Source organism: Daphnia magna, linkage group LG7, assembly GCF_020631705.1.
Source record: "Daphnia magna isolate NIES linkage group LG7, ASM2063170v1.1, whole genome shotgun sequence".
In the NCBI taxonomy this organism is placed as follows: Eukaryota; Metazoa; Arthropoda; class Branchiopoda; order Diplostraca; family Daphniidae; genus Daphnia; species Daphnia magna.
Window position 1 is genome coordinate 11,833,120 of NC_059188.1, and position 17,753 is coordinate 11,850,872.

Consider the following 17,753-nt stretch of genomic DNA (forward strand, 5'->3'; position numbering starts at 1 on the left):
TGCGCGTTACCTTACGAAATAATTTGAAGTTAATGGCGGACTTGTTAATGAGAAGGAATGCTGGCCCCATTTGACGTTTTCCCCTCATTTTTTATTATTAACAGGCGCAGGCCAGTTTGTCCGAGTCAAGCCAACGGCTGGACCTGATCCGGCATTCGCTGGAGCTGCGCAACAAGGAGCTGCCGCCGCAGCAATCGGCCAAGGCCATGGAACTGAAGAAGGAGCTGGAATCTTACACGGCGTCGAGTCCGACGCCATCGGGCGGCAGCAGCTACGTCAGCCTGCAGCCGTTCAAACAGGGCCAGGGAGGCGGACAGGCTGGCGACACGCCGACGTCGTGCTCGTCTTCGTCCCATTTGCTGGGCAAATCGGCCGCCATCACCGGCAAGCTAGAAGTGCGCCTGATGGGATGTCAAGATCTACTGGAGGACGTTCCAGGCCGATCGCGGCGAGATTCCACTCACTCGGCTCCCAATGACCTGAAATCCTTCGTCAAAGGCATGTCTCTCTTTATCGCCTGTTCGATCGCTATACGTTTACACTTTCCCTAACTCGACATGGTTTTTTGTTTTTTTTTGTGTGTTTCTTAAATACGAAAAATTCCATTTTTACTCAAAAAGGATTATGCAAAACTAAACGGGAATTTTTTGTTTAAGCCGGGCAAGGAGGGGAATGTCCAATTGGAGGTGATTCGAAACTGGATCAGCGCCAGTTTGACTACTACATCCTATTTTTTTATTATTTAAATTTGTGTTTCGATTAACGCTGTCGGCTCTTTTAAATGCAAAAGTCAATTTCCGTGTCAAGGTTTCAGATTGACAAACTTGCAATGTGGGGCTTGTCAATCACCGGCTCAACCCTGGATGCAAAACTCAAATTTATTGACGTTGTTTTTGTTTTGTTTGTTTTTATCGATCGATCTATCGCTAAATTATTCTTACTACTCACTTTGAATTAGGTGTGACAGGTAGAAGTTCGTCCAAATCTTATAGCGTCAAGGACGAGACGAGTAACGAGATCATGGCCGTCATCAAGTTGGACAATGTGACGGTGGCGCAGACGAACTGGCGGCCGTGCTCGCAACAGGCCTGGGACCAGCGTTTCAGCATCGATTTGGACAAATCGCGCGAGGTGGAGATCGACATTTACTGGCGCGACTGGCGCTCCCTGTGCGGAGTCAAGTTCCTGCGCCTCGAAGAGTTCATCGACGACGTCCGGCACGGGATGGCTCTCCAGCTCGAACCGCAGGGGCTGCTCTTTGCCGAGATCAAGTTCCTCAACCCGATGATCTCGCGCAAACCCAAACTGCAGCGCCAGAGACGCATCTTCAAACAGCAAGGTACGGCAAAAACCGATGCTGCCGCATTTCAATCGTTTGGCGGCGGCCTCCTCCGTTGGTGTTTCTCTTTATTAACAACGCACCGTTTGGCCGCATGTTAAAACAATCGGCTGGATTGGTAACACTCACACGGCTTGAGGCTACTGGCAAAGAGAGATAAAAGAATACGGTAGCTTAGTTTATTGGAATAAAAAAAAAGACTCGAAAACAACAACAAAAAATTGGAATCAACAAATGTGGGTCAGAGAGATCGCCGCTTTCGGGAGAAATGAATGCGTGTGTCGGTTTTGATTCACATTCCCTTCTCCCTGTTTGTGCGTCTTGGTGCCCTCCTCGTTTGTTTTCTCGTTGAGCGGGAGGCGTGCCGATGCCGAACAATCTCCGTCCGCATTATTTTGAATTGCTGCGAAAATGAATTACGTGACCGATTCCACAAATGGCTCTTAACCTTGTCCCTGGGCTTTTTAAACCTCCCACTTTTTTTTGTTTTGTTTTCTTTCTCATTTTTTTACTATTATGATACGTATTATTTTCTTTCCCCCCGATCTATCTTTGCAGTGTTTAAAAAAGCATAACACGTCATTTTTGTCCGTCCAATGAAAACGAAAAGCGGGTCACGTCGCAACAAATCTCGCTCTCACAATGTCTTCATTAGGGGGGGGGAGGTTGGCGTTTAAAGATAAGAAAGAATCGCTCATTTTTTGGGAAAATGAACCATTCACGAAACGGATTAAAACTAAGTCACGTATCGTAGGATATCTAAATATATTATTTTTGCAAAATTAATTATGAAACTAGACATGAACCCGAGAGGTAAAAAAAAAAGACTTGGCGTTCGATGTGAATTGATGGGCAGATGACACACCGTGTCCAAATGCGCGCAACTCGTTGATAATTGGCAGCGATGAAGGCGAGATTTATTTGGAGCCTCACAGCCTATCGATTTCTCTTGACGCCAACTCATTTTCAATGCCATTACAAGTTCTCATTTATTTTATTTTCTAAATGGAAACGAAAACATTGTCCAAAAACGTATCGAGCCGAGGAATGAGAAGCAAGAAACCGAATTCATTTAGGTGTATCGCATTCGTGTAGACCAGCTCGCTAATTATTCCATTCATCTGAACTCGATGGCCAACGAAATGGGGTCAAGCGAAGGTCGACATGTCAAAGCAGCACCGCCGTCAATTGAGACCAACTGTCACATATGATTTGATCCGTTTCATCAACGTTTGTTTTCAAATGGCAATGGTTCTCTTTTATCAAACAGGCAAAAACTTACCGCGTTACAATCAGATGAACATCAACGTGGCGACGTGGGCGCGGATCATCAAACGGTCGCAACCTAACGAACACCAGCACTCAACGTCGAGCTCGTTATCGTCGGGAGGATCGGTGGTTCGGCCGAGCAGCTTGTCGTCGTCGACGCGTCCGCTCCCGCTCAATTTGATCACGTCGCCGGCGTCCATCTCGTTGCCACCGGCTTCGACCAGCAGCAATTGCAGCCCTCCGCCTCAGCTGGAGACGCACTCGGCCGAGGCGCAGCAGCACGTGTCCTCGCCGCAGGAGAACAACAGCCACAAGCAATTGGAGCTGACGGTGAGCGAGAAGCCGCAAAATTACCATCATCCTCATCATCATGCACAGCCACATCCCGCTGCTCACGCGGGAGTGTCTTCCGGCATGGCGGGCACGTCGATGGCGCGACCACTGAGCCTCAGCTTGTCGTCGCCGATCGTGCCGATGCCGCTGAGCAGCAGCGGCGGCGGCGCTAACGTTGTCACCTCGCCCGTCACGCCGACGGCACTGACGTCGACCGTCGTGCCCATCCAATTTCCGCCGTCAGGTAAGAAACCGGCGCCTCCGCCGCCGCCGCGCACCACGTCCGTCGTCACCATCGGACACACGACGCCCGTCCAACCGTCGGCACAGCCGCCGCAGCCTGGCCCGCGAACGTACCACCACACCACCACTCCGTCCGACACGGTAGAAGAAGTCAAGGTAAGAGCCAATCGACATTTTCTGTTTATTTATTTATGTATTTCTTCTTCTTCTTCTTCTTCTTCTTGTTTTCACTTTTCATTATTTCTTTGTCCCCCCACCCCCCTTTATTTTTCTCGTGTGCGCACATCTTCTGTTTGAACTGAAAGGGCGAGTTCTTTTCTTCCGTTCTCGTCCAGCATGACACTGCCTTTTGGGGGGGGGGGATTTGTTTGGGTTTGGTTGGCTTTACGAGTATATGCGGTACGATGACATCAACTCTACACAGATTGAAGATTGAATATTTTTTGTTTCGTTCTTTTTTTTTTTTTTAAAGCCAAGTCATTATTATTAGCGTCAGTCAAGCAAAAGAGGGAAACTGGTCGTCTCATCTTGTGGACCAAAGGAGAGGAATTTCCGTTTCGACCTTCATACGTTTTTGTTTTTATATTTTTCTGCGGCTTTATACTTTTTATATTTTTTTTGCGCGTAATGCTAAACGCATAATGCCACGAAAAACCAATCCAAATATGGCGTCACTACCGTAAATGAAAATATCCTATATCGTTTGCTACGTCCCCCCCCCCTTTTTCTTCGTTGACGTCTACGATGGCGGTGGTTCGAGACTCGAGTACGCCCGACATTTTTTTTTCTTTTTTTCTTATCGGATAGGTATAACAAATAGCGGCGATCATGATGTTCGTTATTATGTCCAATGTCGACATATTCTGACCTTGGGGGGGGGGGGGCAAAGAGCTTGGCACATTTGTAACCTTGATGTGAAAAAAAACAAAACAAAACAAAGGTGAGCAATTAGTAAAAGTCTGTTGCATTCATTTGGGGTGATGTGTAAATCATTTGTTTCAACAAGTAGATTTATCAAACAGTTGAAAAGGAGATGCATGTCCAACACGACGTTGCCAAGTAAAATAGCGTTTCTTTCTTTTCAAAACCTCGCACCGTTTGCGCCATGTTTGGGAGGTGCGGGGAGAGCAACTACTCCAACTCTTGTTAATTCTTGACTACATGCAAGAATTAAAAAAAAAAGAAATAAGATTACCGCTTTTCTTTATCGTCACGATATGTGGGTCAAACTTTTGTTTGGCGGTCGTGATCGGCGCGTTATTTCAACAGCTACGCGCACAGCAGGCCTGCCGTCCATTAAAAACGGTGATGGCCGTTGAATGCTCTGCATCCTCCCGGGGCGAGGTCTCTTGTGCATTGTGTACTGTCCCATTCTCGAAGCGAATCGTGTTGTGTGTGTGTGTGTGTGTGTGGAACACATACACAACGAAGAGAGGTGAACAAAAGAGAAAAATGATGACTTTGCTTCATTTTCGGGTTTCCCCCCCTTTCCTTCTGGTTGTTTATTTTATGGAACAATTCGCACATTTTTTTTTTTTTTTCGGCTTTGCATATCGTATAAGATTCTGACAAACAAAAGAAGGAAAAGAAGTTATGCGACTGCATGTCATTTTCACGGCTTCGCGTTTGAAGCCCCAAATAAAACAAAACAAAAAATCTCTTTTTATGCAAAGGAATTCAACTAGGGAGGCCCGAACTGCGGGTCCCGACGAGAACGGGCTGTTGCCGCCTCGGTTAATTTACGAGCCAATCCCTACCAAAGATAGACGGGTTAGTTTTGGGTTAGGCTAGACGAGCGATGTTTAAAAACGATCTGGCCGGAATCTTGTTGATGGGAAACGATGGCCATATTAGCCTGAATTTTTTAATGGGCCATTCTTCTTTATTTGACTCGGCCTATAGATGGGGCGCGGACTGGACTTGCTTATTTTTTTCCCCGTCTCAAATAGAAAAATTTTTTAAACAAAAACCAAAAGGGTTCCGGCAATTTTGGGGGAAGAGTTTCACGAGAAATAAAAGAAACCGGCTCGATCCGGTGAGCGCATGTTGAAAATAACTGGACGCAACATGTGGAAGATGCAAGTTATAGCCGCATCGCCTCTATATATACCCATTTCTTTTTTTTTATTCTTTCTTCAACTATCCGAAAAAGAAAAAAAAAGTCTTATTTGATTTTTAATTTTTTTTTTCACTAGTCCAGCGCGCGCCCGTATTTGTCAATCCATATAGGGGAGGTTGCGTTCAGGTTCTCAAGGTTTCCCGCATCTATTTACAAAAAAAAATTTTGTTGGGGTCTGTGCAGGCCTGGCGAAGGAAGCAAATGAGATACGGACGAACTCTCTTTGACTTACTCAACACATTTGCTCTCATGTTTCTCTCCTGTCTTTTTATTTATTATTTTTGCCTTTGTTCTTTCACGTGTAAACAAGGAGGAGGCAGGGAGGGTGGGGGGGAATGATGGCAGACCGCAAAAAGTTTGAACCATTCATTCTTTTCTTCGGAACCGCGCCAAGGTTCGAAAACGAGAAACAAGACGGATCGAGAGTGGAGTCGAATTGTCATTGTTGGATGAGTAGACCTCTGGGCCCCGTCTCTCTCTCTTTCATGTGTGTGTGTCTCTATGTGTGGGAGGAGGAGATCTGAATAGCCGACATCTCCTTGTGTGTTTATAGTCGGCGTGTTTTTGAAGGAAAATATTAGACGAAGGCGTGTGTGCCCAGAACAACGAAAAATGATGTAAGAAAACTCCCGTTTTCGGCATTTCTTGGGCCTCGGCAAGGATTTTTTTCGTTAGTTTTGGGGCCGTTTTTTCCCCTCCATTTTTCCTATTCACTTTGAATGACTCTTTCTCTCTCTCTCTTTTGTGTGTCTTTCGTCCCCTATTTGGATTCCAACATTTTGTTTTTTTGTTTTTTGAAAAGACGTTTTTGGATATGCAAGTCCTTACCGGATGAGTTGGGTAGACGGCGTTAAATTTTATTTAGCTGTTCGATCAAAAATGCACGTCGCCTTCTTCGCCTATTGTTTCGTTCTCCTCCTCCTCCCCCTTTAAAAAAAAAAAAAAATCTGCGTTTCTGGCCTCTCTCTCCGCAATTCCACACGTCGGTTGACACGCGTCTACTCGTGTTGTCTGCATTGTTTTTCGTTTGACTGATATCTCAGCGCACAATTTTTACGATCGTTTTTTTTTTCGTTCTTTCTTCATTCAATTTTGTTTCATTGTATGCACACACGCAGCTGTCCTTGGCATGAATATTGTTGGTCAAAATCGTTTGGACAAGTGTCGCAACAGGTTAGAGAGAGACGAAAGAGGCCAGAAAATGAACCACCTGGAAAGAGAATTGTGTACGCGTACAAAACAATTTTAAGATGGACGTCACGTTTGCCTCAACCCGACATCGAGGCCTGTAAAAGAAAAAAACAAACAAAAAACAAACCCGTTTGTGTTTTAAGGGGAGGTCTTTAACTCGCCCCTCTCTGAGCACGTGATCTGTTACGTCGGCCGTGTGTGCGGATGAATGATGGATGGATGAAGGATTGGACCCTCAACTGCATAGCACATCCCCATGTACAGCTGGGGACACACACACACACACAAACAAAAAGAGAAAGCGGTTTCACGTTGGTTTAAACTTGCCTGTCGCATCGGCAATTTCTAGCGCATAGTTTTTTTTTTATTTATAAAATAAAATCAGAAACAAATGCAACGGACAGCATTGTTGAATGAGAGAGAGTACGTTCGGTGCACAGTTTTTAAAGCGGAAGGTCACGCATCGTGATTGAATCGATTCCAAATTGAATGTTTCAAAGTGTCCACCGCCTGTTGATGTGTTTTCTTTTCTTTTTTTAGCTATTTGGCTTCTGTTAAATTTGAGGAATAATAATAAATTTAAAAAAACCTGAGAGAAAAAGGACCGGTATATTGCGTATGATTCGGCGCCGGCCTGGCCGACGGTTCCAGCCATCATTTTCAGGGTCACGTGTGTATGCAGACACGCATACACACGCTGCGTTAAAAAGACGTAGGGAAAGAGAGAGAGAGAGCGTTGAATTTTTTTTTTTTTTTTTAGTCTTTAATAGTTGGCTGTCGACGGTCGACCCTTGGCCAGTCAGACACGAGACGTTAACCGAGTCGGATCTCTTTTTTTGTTGTTGTTTAGCGTTGGTTCCTTTCCCCTTTTCAAATTCGTTTTTTTTTTTTTTCACTACGCCGGATAAGATTTGGATTTATTCGATCCGATTGCGGTGCTCAGTTGTTGTCGCAAGTGAAAGTGAATATTGAAACGTACTCGAATATAAACAAAAGAAAAAAGGGGGACGCCCGTCAAAAAAAAAAATTGTCGGCTATTTTCTCATGTGTCATTTACACATTTTTGTTTCCCCTGTTTTCAAACTTTTGATAGCGTTATGGAACAAGTCGTGAAATTTCCAACCTTGAAGCAACTGGATTCCGGTGTAGTTAAGACCGCCCGTTGTTGAATGAGAAGAGAGAGAGGTAGAGTAGAGTATGTTGGTGTTAGTCGAGCCCGAGATGCGGCCCATTGCGGTAGCGTTCCAGGAGGAGGAGAACAAACGCTCTTGTTCTCCTCAACGTATCTCTAACGGAGTGTGCCCGATCCCGCCGAAAACGCCGATGCACACGCCGAGGGCGTCCGACAAACGGGCCCTGGCCGATCAGCAATCTGCCGCCGCCACGGCGTGCGCACCTTCGACTCGACTCTCCGGATTGATGAAGAGGATCCAGGCCAAAGCCAACACTTGCCAAACGCAATTGGAATCGTTCGTCAGCAACGTGTCGTTGGCCGTTCACGGCAATAAGAAGACAGTGGCCGTTAAAAATTGCCCGCAAGGTGTCGTCATCGGACCCGTGCCGTCCAGTCCCGTATTTGCTCACTACAGCAGTGTCGTTGGGGGTAGGAGTAACAGTCTACCGAGACCCTACACCGCTCACCCTGGACAGCCAATTATCAAGATTGGAGGAGAGCCGGACAGGCCGGTTAACGAGGAGACGGACAAGGAGAAAGAGAAGAATGCAGCGACTAAACATACGTACGTTATTAAACTTGCCACGTTGACTCCGGCCACTGTTTCGTCGAATCACCGACGGAATCAAGTGACGCAACAGCAACGCGGCCCGCCAGATGGCCCGTTCAAAACGTGGAACGCGCCGGGCGGGAACAGGACGAGGCCGGGCCTGTCGCTGGTCGGTTTCCGGCCGGACAAGCACGTCACGTGCATCGAAGTGACTCTGATCAACAACAAGACGTCGGAGCCGACGACGCCCGTCTCGGAAGAGCCGCCCGGCGTTGCGGAAGAGGCGGACGCCAAGTCGCCAGCGGCCAACGGCGCCGGAATGAAGACGTACTGCTTCGGCGAACTGCCGCCGGATGGCGATAAATCGCCCAGCGGGACGCTGAGCTCGCGCAGCAGTTCCAGGGGCTCCGAACAATTCGATTCGGGCTTCGAGGAGATGGCCAATCGCAAGCTGACGCCGCCGCTGCAGACGCCGCCGTCGTCGACGTCCATCATCCGCACGATTTTCGACAAAATCGGCGGCCACGAGAAGCAGCGAACGCCCAAAGTGCAGGCCAAACGGAGCACGATCCGCAGAGAGAAGGCCTTCCGGCAGCGCAACAAACACGCGTGGTCGCGAGCCAAAGAGATCCAGCGCAACGACGAACTGCTCCAGCGCTTCCATCAGATACGCAAGCGGCTGGGAGAGGAAGACGAGCAGGACGACGCGGCGGCCATGCTCCACAGCCAGTTGCTCTCGACGGAGTCGGCCATGATGCCCACCGTCGGAGGGCTGCCGTCCGATTTGCTCTGCCCGCTGCCGTCCATCGTGCAGACTCTAGTCCGTCAATACGACACGGGAGGGCCGCAGTCTCGTCCCCGTGACAAGATTTTCCCCTCGCGACTCAATTCGAAACGATCGTCCCGTCTCTCTGCCAAGCAACAGCGCACCGCATCCAGCGATAGCGACGACATTTTAGTCAGCCCCACTCAGGTATTGTCTCGTCCGCTCGTTCGCTCGTGGGCCGCTCCGTTCCCCCCTTTTTTTTCGTGACCGTGAAAAAAAAATCTTGAATTTAATCCGCAACTTGCGGATTTCCTTGTTTTTTTTGTGGGATTTTTTAAAAAAATGAATTATGAGAGCCTTGATCTTTCAAAAGGGCCGTTCCTTTCTTGTCTTAATATCCCGTCGTCTTGATTAAGGAGCAACGGATCTGGTCCGTTGTTAACTCAGACAGTGAGAGACGTGTTCATTTTCGCCATGGTTTATCCGGCCTTCCCCCCCCAAAAAAAGGTGTGTAGGTGTCGGTAGCATTGGTCGCAAAATGGATGGGGGAGGGCGGTGGCCGCCCATTTTTTGCACGCGCTTATTACAGCAAAACGCGCGCCTCTTTATGCGCCTTCTTTTAAAAAAAAATATAAAAAGGCATCGCGTAACACACTAGACGTTAGCAAGATTACCCGACCCACGTATGTACAAGCTATTGTTGAAGTCGACCACAGGGCCGTCAAGGACCGTCGTTGACGACGCTTTCTTTCATACTGTTAAGATGGGGGCTTTTAGAATGATCAACGCAGCTTAATCTTAGCTTTAGTGAGTTTTCTTCTTTTATCTTTGATATAAAAAAAAAAGGGAAAGAACAATGTTCAAGGTTGAGTTGATGTCATCGTTAAACATATCAAATTGAAAGGTATATATATATCTGATTTCATCTTTTCCTTCAACTGTCTCTTCATTTTATTATCATTATCTTTTTTTTTATATATTTTTGAAATTGATTTCTCTTTCACTTTGAATGTCATTATGGTGGTTCGTTCTTTAAATTTCCATCTATGGTAATATTCGTGTGTGTATGTATGTCTTGTGTAGAGGGCCTTTGGTCACTTGAGCCTAACCGGTTGTTCGACCGGTTCGGCGGTGGTGGCGGACAGTGGCGGAGACACTTTGGCCGCTCCTTCTCCACCGTCGCTGTCTTCGATGATTCAATCGACGGCGGCGGTGGCAGCGGCAACTGCGGGCACCTCTATCGCCCACCAGTACACGGTGTCCACTCCGTCTTCACTACTCCCGTCTCCCTTCTTCTCCTGGCAATAACGGTGTCAACCATCCGTTGCATCCGCAACAGCTCCAACTTCAGCTCCAACAGCAACAGCGTCAGTCCTACACCCGTTCACTCTCGTCCTCGCCGTCTGGCCCAGCCGAAGCCGAGGGCGGCGGTGGTGGTGGTGGTCCGATTCCCGTCATCGAATTCCCCGATGATGAGGTACACTTTTATCCCTTCCTACTCCACCCTCCATCCCCCACCATCCCGTTCTTTTTTCATGTTTTTATTTACATCCGTGACCACTCCCTTCGATCGTTACAATTCAGGCGTTTCAAACACAAACCAAGTCGCGTTTGCTTTTGTTTTGGCTTTTTTTTTTTGTTAATATTTCGAGTGGAGTAAGACAGATTAGAAAACACCCCCCAGAAGCTTGAAATGGTTCCATTTTACGTGTGTGTGTGTGTGTGTTTCTTTCTTTACATATGGCCATATTAGGACATGATGGATATAGTCTGTCGGGGTCACGGAAGAGTTCCATGTGATCTCTGTGTAGAGAAACAAACGGACAGAAAACAAGAGTCAAACCTCACCCTCACCTTGACTTCTTGACGTGTATATATTCTTTATCATTACATTATGACGTTCCTCCCTGTCAAGCACACACACACACACACAAAGAAAAGTCGAACACGCAACACTTTTAACAGCAAGCCAACTCACTTTTTTAATTACCCTTTCTACATTCACCACGCGAGAGAGCTAACTATGTTAACTCCCTCTTTTAGAACGACTTTGTTGCGTTTTTTCTGTTTGCTTTTTTCTTTGAAAGCAGATCGAGGGCGGTGTGTCACAAACGACAAAAAGAATAGACACACACACACAAAATCCTGAATGACAATCGTTGCAGTAAAAAAAAGAGAAAATCTGGGGTCTTTTGTTAAGAATAAAAGAAAAAAGAGACTTTGAATTGCGTCCAAAGATAGACACGTACGCGAAGCAGCAGCCACACACGTCCGTTCTTCTTCTTCTTCAGTGTGTTGCCCTTTTTTAGGTGAAAGAGCATCTCATCCTTGACCTTGATCATGCTGTATCTCTGTCTCATCTTCGTTATGTTTCTTGTTCTCTGCCTTTTGGGTGGCAGCTACTTCTTCTTCTCTTCTTTATTATTCCTCTGCATACTCGTTACGTTATTCATTTTCTACTTTCGGATGTAGAGTCGTAAAACAGGTTGAAGGGTCGACAAGTCTTTTTTTTTAAAACCTATTACGTCTTGTTTCTGTTGCTGCTTGTCGGCGGATATTATTATTTATCTATTTATTTTTAATATTTTTTGGTCAGGGGTTTGTTTGATTGCGGCTTACCGCTCTTTGTGGGTTGATTTAAAAGTCCATCCGTTTTGGCAATGGCGCGGGACATTCCCATCGTTAAACTATCAGTGTGGTCGACCATGTTTTTGTTTTTGATCTTTTTAAAAGTCCTGAATTTCCTGAAAGCATTTGACGGTTTCTTTTCATTCTGATTAGGGTCGGCCAGCCCCCCTAGCTCCAATAATAACAGTAATAATAATCAAAAATCCAAGAAGAAGACGAATGTGTAAATGTCATGGCTCTTTTTTATACGATACGAATGGATGATTGTTAACGTTCACATGGCACCGGGGTTTTGCGGCGGCTCCGCTTTTGTAGACGACGTTATGTCTGTGAATGTTGTTGAACCTTGAAAAAAACTAAAACAAAAGAAAAAAAAATAGTTCGTAGATGGTCCGATTTGGGGTTGTTGACGGCCCCCCTCCGTGTCCGCTTGTTTTATAGATGCCAATGGGCGTGTATGGGTTTCGTGTTTTCCTGTTTTTATTTGAACGATGGTCCGTCCAAAGTCCGACTGACCGATAAAAAGGAAGGAGGAAGGAACACAACTCGTGAACTGATTTGTGTGTTTTGTTTTTTATTTGGTTATCTGTTTATAACAGGTGTTCCCTCCTGTGAGACGTCCAGGCCGGCCAATGGACTACCGTGACAGCGCCTATGAATCACGTCGTACCTCTCAATTCACTGGTGGCATTTCGCTGGACAACTTCCGCTTTATCAGCGTCCTTGGGCCGCGGCCACTTCGGCAAAGTATGTCAACACATCCTCATTCCCATTTTCGTCCTTTCAATAATTTCAAAGAGACTCTAGAACGCGAAAACAGCAACCGAAAGGAACATTGGCACTAAACCCTTATTTTTTTGTCTTCGTCTTGTCCATTTCCCTTCCGAAAAAGGTCATTCTGGCACAATATCGCAATACTGGCGAGTACTTTGCCATTAAAGCGCTGAAAAAGGGCGACATCATTGCACGTGACGAGGTCGAATCGCTTTTGGCCGAGAAGCGCATCTTCGAGGTGGCCAATTCCACCCGCCATCCCTTCCTCGTCAATCTCTTCTCCTGCTTCCAGACCGATGTAAGTCACTTGATCTTCAAAATAATGATAAATGTGCAGTCGACACGACCTCCCATTCAAGCCGAATAATAATTAGAAAAAAAAAATAAAATTATCATTTCAACAACTATCAATTTGCATATTCTAATGGCCCACGATCCTCCGCCTTCTCATTTTTTTTTTTTCCTTCCATGTTTTGCCCACTATTTAATGGAATTGTGCTTCTGCTGTGGCTTACCAACGCAATCAGACGCACGTTTGTTTCGTAATGGAGTACGCAGCCGGCGGCGATCTGATGATGCACATCCACGCGGACGTGTTCACGGAGCCGCGTGCCGTCTTTTATGCCGCCTGCGTCGTTCTTGGCCTTCAATATTTGCACGAGAACAAAATCATTTACAGGTAAGCATTTTTCCTTCTTCTTCTTCTTTTTTGTTTTTGGGTTTTTTCTCTTTTGTTAGCCATCAATCACGGCGCTTTTAATTGAATTTTGGGCCCGGTGCGTTGTGGTGGTGGTGGGCTGTTAATGCGCGCGTGTCACCTCAAATGAGCAATGACTAATCTTACGTTTACTGACGTTGCGTGCAGAGATTTAAAGTTGGACAATTTACTGCTGGACACGGAAGGCTACGTGAAAATAGCCGATTTTGGATTGTGCAAGGAAGGCATGGGATTCGGAGACCGGACGGGCACTTTCTGCGGAACGCCCGAATTTTTGGCGCCCGAGGTGCTGACCGAACCCACGTACACGAGGGCCGTCGACTGGTGGGGTCTCGGCGTCCTGATCTTTGAGATGCTGGTCGGCGAATCGCCATTCCCCGGCGACGATGAGGAGGAAGTCTTTGACAGCATCGTCAACGACGAAGTTCGTTATCCGCGATTCCTGTCGCTCGAAGCTATCGCCATCATGCGGAGGGTATAGGAACTCATTTGTCAGTATCGGTTTTTTAATCATTTCTAATGGTGGCATTTTTGCCTTGCATTTTTTGGCGCGTCTCTTTTTATTATCGCTAGTTGCTGCGCAAGAATCCGGAGAGACGCCTGGGAGCCAGCGAACGAGATGCCGAAGATGTCAAAAGCAGGCATTCTTCCGACACGTTCACTGGGAAGACCTATTGGCCCGGAGGCTGAAACCCCCCTTCGTGCCGACTATCGTGAGTGACTTGTCTAGAAATTTGCATAAGAGGATGCTGTTTGCTTGCATCATCGACGTGATGTTTTGACTGACTTGTTCTTTATTTTCGTTTTTATTTATTTATTTTTTTTTTTGTATTCTTGTCACGTTGACAGAGATCGATGGAGGACGTGAGCAACTTTGATGAAGAGTTCACGTCGGAGAAACCAATCCTGACACCACCCAAGGATCCCCGTATCCTGTCGGATGACGATCAGTCTCTTTTCAAAGATTTCACCTACATGGCCGACTGGTGTTGATTGGTGTTACTTAACATCAAATTCTTCTTTCTTTTTCTGCGTGCATTTCCCACTTTTTTTCCTCTCTCTCTTTCTGCCTCTCCTTTATTTTAAAAACTAAAAAAAAAAAAAAAAAAATTATAGTTTGGGGCCTCAAATCCCTCCCCACCACCCAATCCCCACCCTCTCACTCGTTGATTAATCATCTAACCAAACATTTTTTTTTTTTTCTCTTGCCTCCTGGCAAACCCTCCCTCCCACTACTACAATTTAGCTTAACTCGAAACATTTGTCTGGGGGGGGTTTCGTGTACATTATGTTTCTCGATAGGAATACCTTTGTTCTTTTGTATTCTCATTTATAATTTTTTTTTTTTTTTTTACGAGGGTTAGGGTGGGAGGGAAGGGGTGTCACGATGGGATGCAATTTTTTCCGCAGCTCTTACCACAATAAAAGTAATAATAATAATAGTAATGAAACAAAATATATGCAAAACGAAGAAAAAAAGAATGAATAGAAAATAGGCACGAATGTCAATCAGCAGTCCTATTATGTCCCTCTGTCGCAGACTATTGCTCGTTTCCGTTTACGAACATGTGTTCCTTTTCTTTGTGTGTGTGTTTTGTTTTAAGGAACACACAGCGCGTGAAGGACGCATGATTTAGCGCTATTCAAATACTTTACATCCATCCGACTGTGTAGATTATTGTACGCGCTGCCACTTGAAATTTATCATTAATCCTCCCCAAGTATTCGTAAAAATCTTTGCCTACCACCTCTCACATCTTCCCTCCTTGAAAAAAAAAAAAAAGTGCCTTTTTTTTTCTTGTTCGTCTTCGTCGTCCTCTTTGTCTATTCCCCTTGTTCACGAGAAAAATTCGTTTGATTAGATGAATTCACGTTATTTTTTTTTCGGCTCGTCAGTGCACACAAAGACACACATTTGAAAGGGGGGGGTTTTGTTGTTGTTGTTGTTGAAAAAAAAAAAAGGAAGTAAAGCGAAAATCCTGCCAATACTCGAGCCTCTTTCATAACGTTTCGTTCCCGCTTCTTAATTAAAAAGCATGTTGAGAGAGGGAAGAAAGAAAGAAAAAAACGAATCCTTCGGCTTCCCACCTTTTTTTTGTATTTTTACAAAGTTTTAAGAAAGAAAAACACGCGAAATTGGATGCAAAACATTTTCTGTCAACTTTCGGGCGATGAGTAGACGATGAGAATCTATTGTGATCCTCAGGCCTTTTTTTTTTTTTGTTTTGTTTTTCTTCTTTCTTTCTTATTATTTCTTTTGTCATTTTCCCTTCTCTTAATGTCACCGCCCCCGTATCAGCCTCAGCCACTCTCTCGTCGAACGTCTCAAGCTAGAAAGACGTGATGCAAAGAGATTACACAGAGCATTAGGAAAGAAAGAAAGAAAAAGTAAATAAGAAATAATTACAAAAAAAAAGGGATGTGTTTTGATGATGTGTCGCACGTGATTCCCACGCGACTGATGACTTTGGATGCAATTATAGAATTGTCGTACAACCGCGCCTATCTATGCGAATTCTGTAGTGATCCCTCCGGCCCGCTCCCACACCCCTTTTTTCGCCTTTTTATAACATACAAAAAATTATAAATACATGATGATGTTATGTCGATGCAGTTCAATTATGCAAACCAATAAAAACAATGACTTGGAAAGCAAAAACTTGATGGATTTCATTGTTTCACCCTTGTTTTCTGTAATCTCATAACAAAAACTCATCTCTATCGAAAACGTTTCAAGGATATTTCAAGAATTTTTTTTCAATAATAATTCATTGCATGACATGGCGGTTAAAAATCATCGAACAACGAGTCCGTATCGACTCCCTGGAGAAACTGGGACAGAAAATGATCGTCCGTAGCGTTTCCACATGTTTTGGCTTGTGCTGGAATGGTAGGAGTGGCATCGGGGACGGGCGACGATCTAGTGGGCGGAGCGTAAGGTGCAGGCCGAGGTGTCGAAATAATTGCTGATGGTGATTTGTAACTGAATTGATTGCTGTTACTAGTTGGCGGCCGAGAAGATTGCCCAATTGAATTATGCGATGGTCTTGGCGTGGAGCTGATTGGTAGCCGAGGCTTTATTGCTGGCCGAGGCGTCGCATTCATTACAGGCCGAGGTGTCGGATTTACTGGTGCTCTCGGGCGGTTGTAATTGGATGAGGTGGAAGGTCGTTCGTATGGCTTGTGGGTGCTGGCAGTAGCCCCCGGTCGGATTGCTGACGTGGCTGCAAATGCTGAAGCAGCCGAAGTAAATAACGTGAGTGGGGTTTCCTCAGCTTCTTTGGCTTCCTCCCCAGTCATTACCGGATCACCATAAACAACCGGTTCCGTAAGCCACGTAATGAGATCTTCTTTTGCAAATTTTTGCAATTGGGTAATCTTGATAAATGAATATTTTCCATGACACTGCTTTCCCTTTTCAATGCTAACCCATTTACCTCATTGTTTTGCGACGAAAAAATTCCGATCAAACACTTTTTGGTAACGGTGACGAAGCAACTTGGAACCATCTGAAGAACACTTGGTCGGCGCAACACAAGAATGCTCCCCACTCGAATCAACTTTCCATAATCTGTAATAACATCTTGAAGAATTCGTCCTTTCACTTCGCCTGAACAAGGCGAAATACAATGATCGATAAGAAAGATTCTATTTCAGACAAAAAATAATAATAAAAAATATTTAACATGCTGTAATTACCCGTTGGATCTTGAAGGACACAACTGACGTCATGTGAAATAATTGGTGCCACTTCGATCCTTAAAACACCCACTACCAGTAAGGGTGCAGTCAGGTACACTGCAGTTGGAGCAATAGTCTTTTTTACCATTTGTAAGTTCATCTTATTACTTTCCCAAGAGCTCTTCAACCTCAATAGAGACAATGCCTTATCCCAACAACAAAGGCCATCCATATTGCCCATGCTCTGAAGATTGGTCTTTGTCTCTTTTCCTTTTGGTTTATTTTCCTGGGAAAAAGAATGAGCTTTAGTAACAATCAATTGTGCTGAATTTACAGCTTGGGGCAAAGCATACCGTAAGACTAAGAAGACCGGCAGGACCTGGGAATTTTGCTGCACCCTTTTCCATGATTTTATGAACTGGTTTTTCATGAACATTTACATTTGTTGTAATTTCTTGAGGGTTGTACATGCTTTCTTGGGAGTTTATGGTATGGTCCAAGACTTTTCTTGTTGCACACTGATGAACCAATTTTTCTCTTAAAATTGAAGGAGCATGGTCTTGTTGTGAGGTCTTCGAAGAATGGGAAACCTCTCCCATATTTTCTGCTTCCAAAATTTCATCAAATATGTCATCATCATTCCCCCAATCTTCGCCAGTATCATTTTTTGGTAGCTGACTTGTGTGAAGGAGTTCTTTAGCCTTGTGATTGGATACAACTGTTTCTTTGACATTCTGTTGAGTTGCTAATTTTACAACCTGAATGTAACAAAGTCACAATTAGAGAAAATGTAGACTTGTAGGCATAGACAGCAACTTTTACTTCATCTAAATCAAAGTTAAAATCCTCGTCGCTATCATCGTTTCCCAGCATTGGAATTTTGTATAAATGGGCTACTATGTGAACAATTGTTCCACTACAACACTCGTGTTTACGTTTGGAAATTTAAAAACGTGGTACTCAAAGCG

General features: G+C 45.0%; 3 protein-coding genes across 3 annotated transcripts in view; 2 read left to right on the top strand and 1 right to left on the bottom strand.

The window, feature by feature from the left end:
- Positions 1–15,508, top strand: part of LOC116926467 (serine/threonine-protein kinase N) — a 27,881-nt gene extending 12,373 nt beyond the window's left edge. The window contains 11 exon segments of the mRNA XM_045176420.1: positions 105–498; positions 959–1,339; positions 2,610–3,340; positions 12,212–12,334; positions 12,336–12,359; positions 12,505–12,684; positions 12,914–13,065; positions 13,252–13,579; positions 13,678–13,735; positions 13,738–13,817; positions 13,954–15,508. Coding sequence (XP_045032355.1) covers positions 105–498; positions 959–1,339; positions 2,610–3,340; positions 12,212–12,334; positions 12,336–12,359; positions 12,505–12,684; positions 12,914–13,065; positions 13,252–13,579; positions 13,678–13,735; positions 13,738–13,817; positions 13,954–14,097 — 2,595 coding nt within the window. The 3' untranslated portion in view covers positions 14,098–15,508.
- LOC123474365 lies at positions 5,673–10,461 on the top strand. The gene is made up of 2 exons (XM_045176421.1): positions 5,673–9,191; positions 10,068–10,461. Exons 1-2 carry the CDS (start codon positions 7,692–7,694, stop codon positions 10,290–10,292), a joined length of 1,725 nt encoding a protein of 574 aa, XP_045032356.1. The 5' UTR covers positions 5,673–7,691; the 3' UTR covers positions 10,293–10,461.
- Positions 14,877–17,741, bottom strand: LOC116926477. The gene is made up of 5 exons (XM_032933376.2): positions 17,608–17,741; positions 17,139–17,543; positions 16,804–17,071; positions 16,542–16,714; positions 14,877–16,482 (listed from the first exon to the last, which is right to left on the bottom strand). Exons 1-5 carry the CDS (start codon positions 17,656–17,658, stop codon positions 15,892–15,894), a joined length of 1,488 nt encoding a protein of 495 aa, XP_032789267.2. The 5' UTR covers positions 17,659–17,741; the 3' UTR covers positions 14,877–15,891.
- Positions 17,742–17,753: the final 12 nt, after the last annotated feature.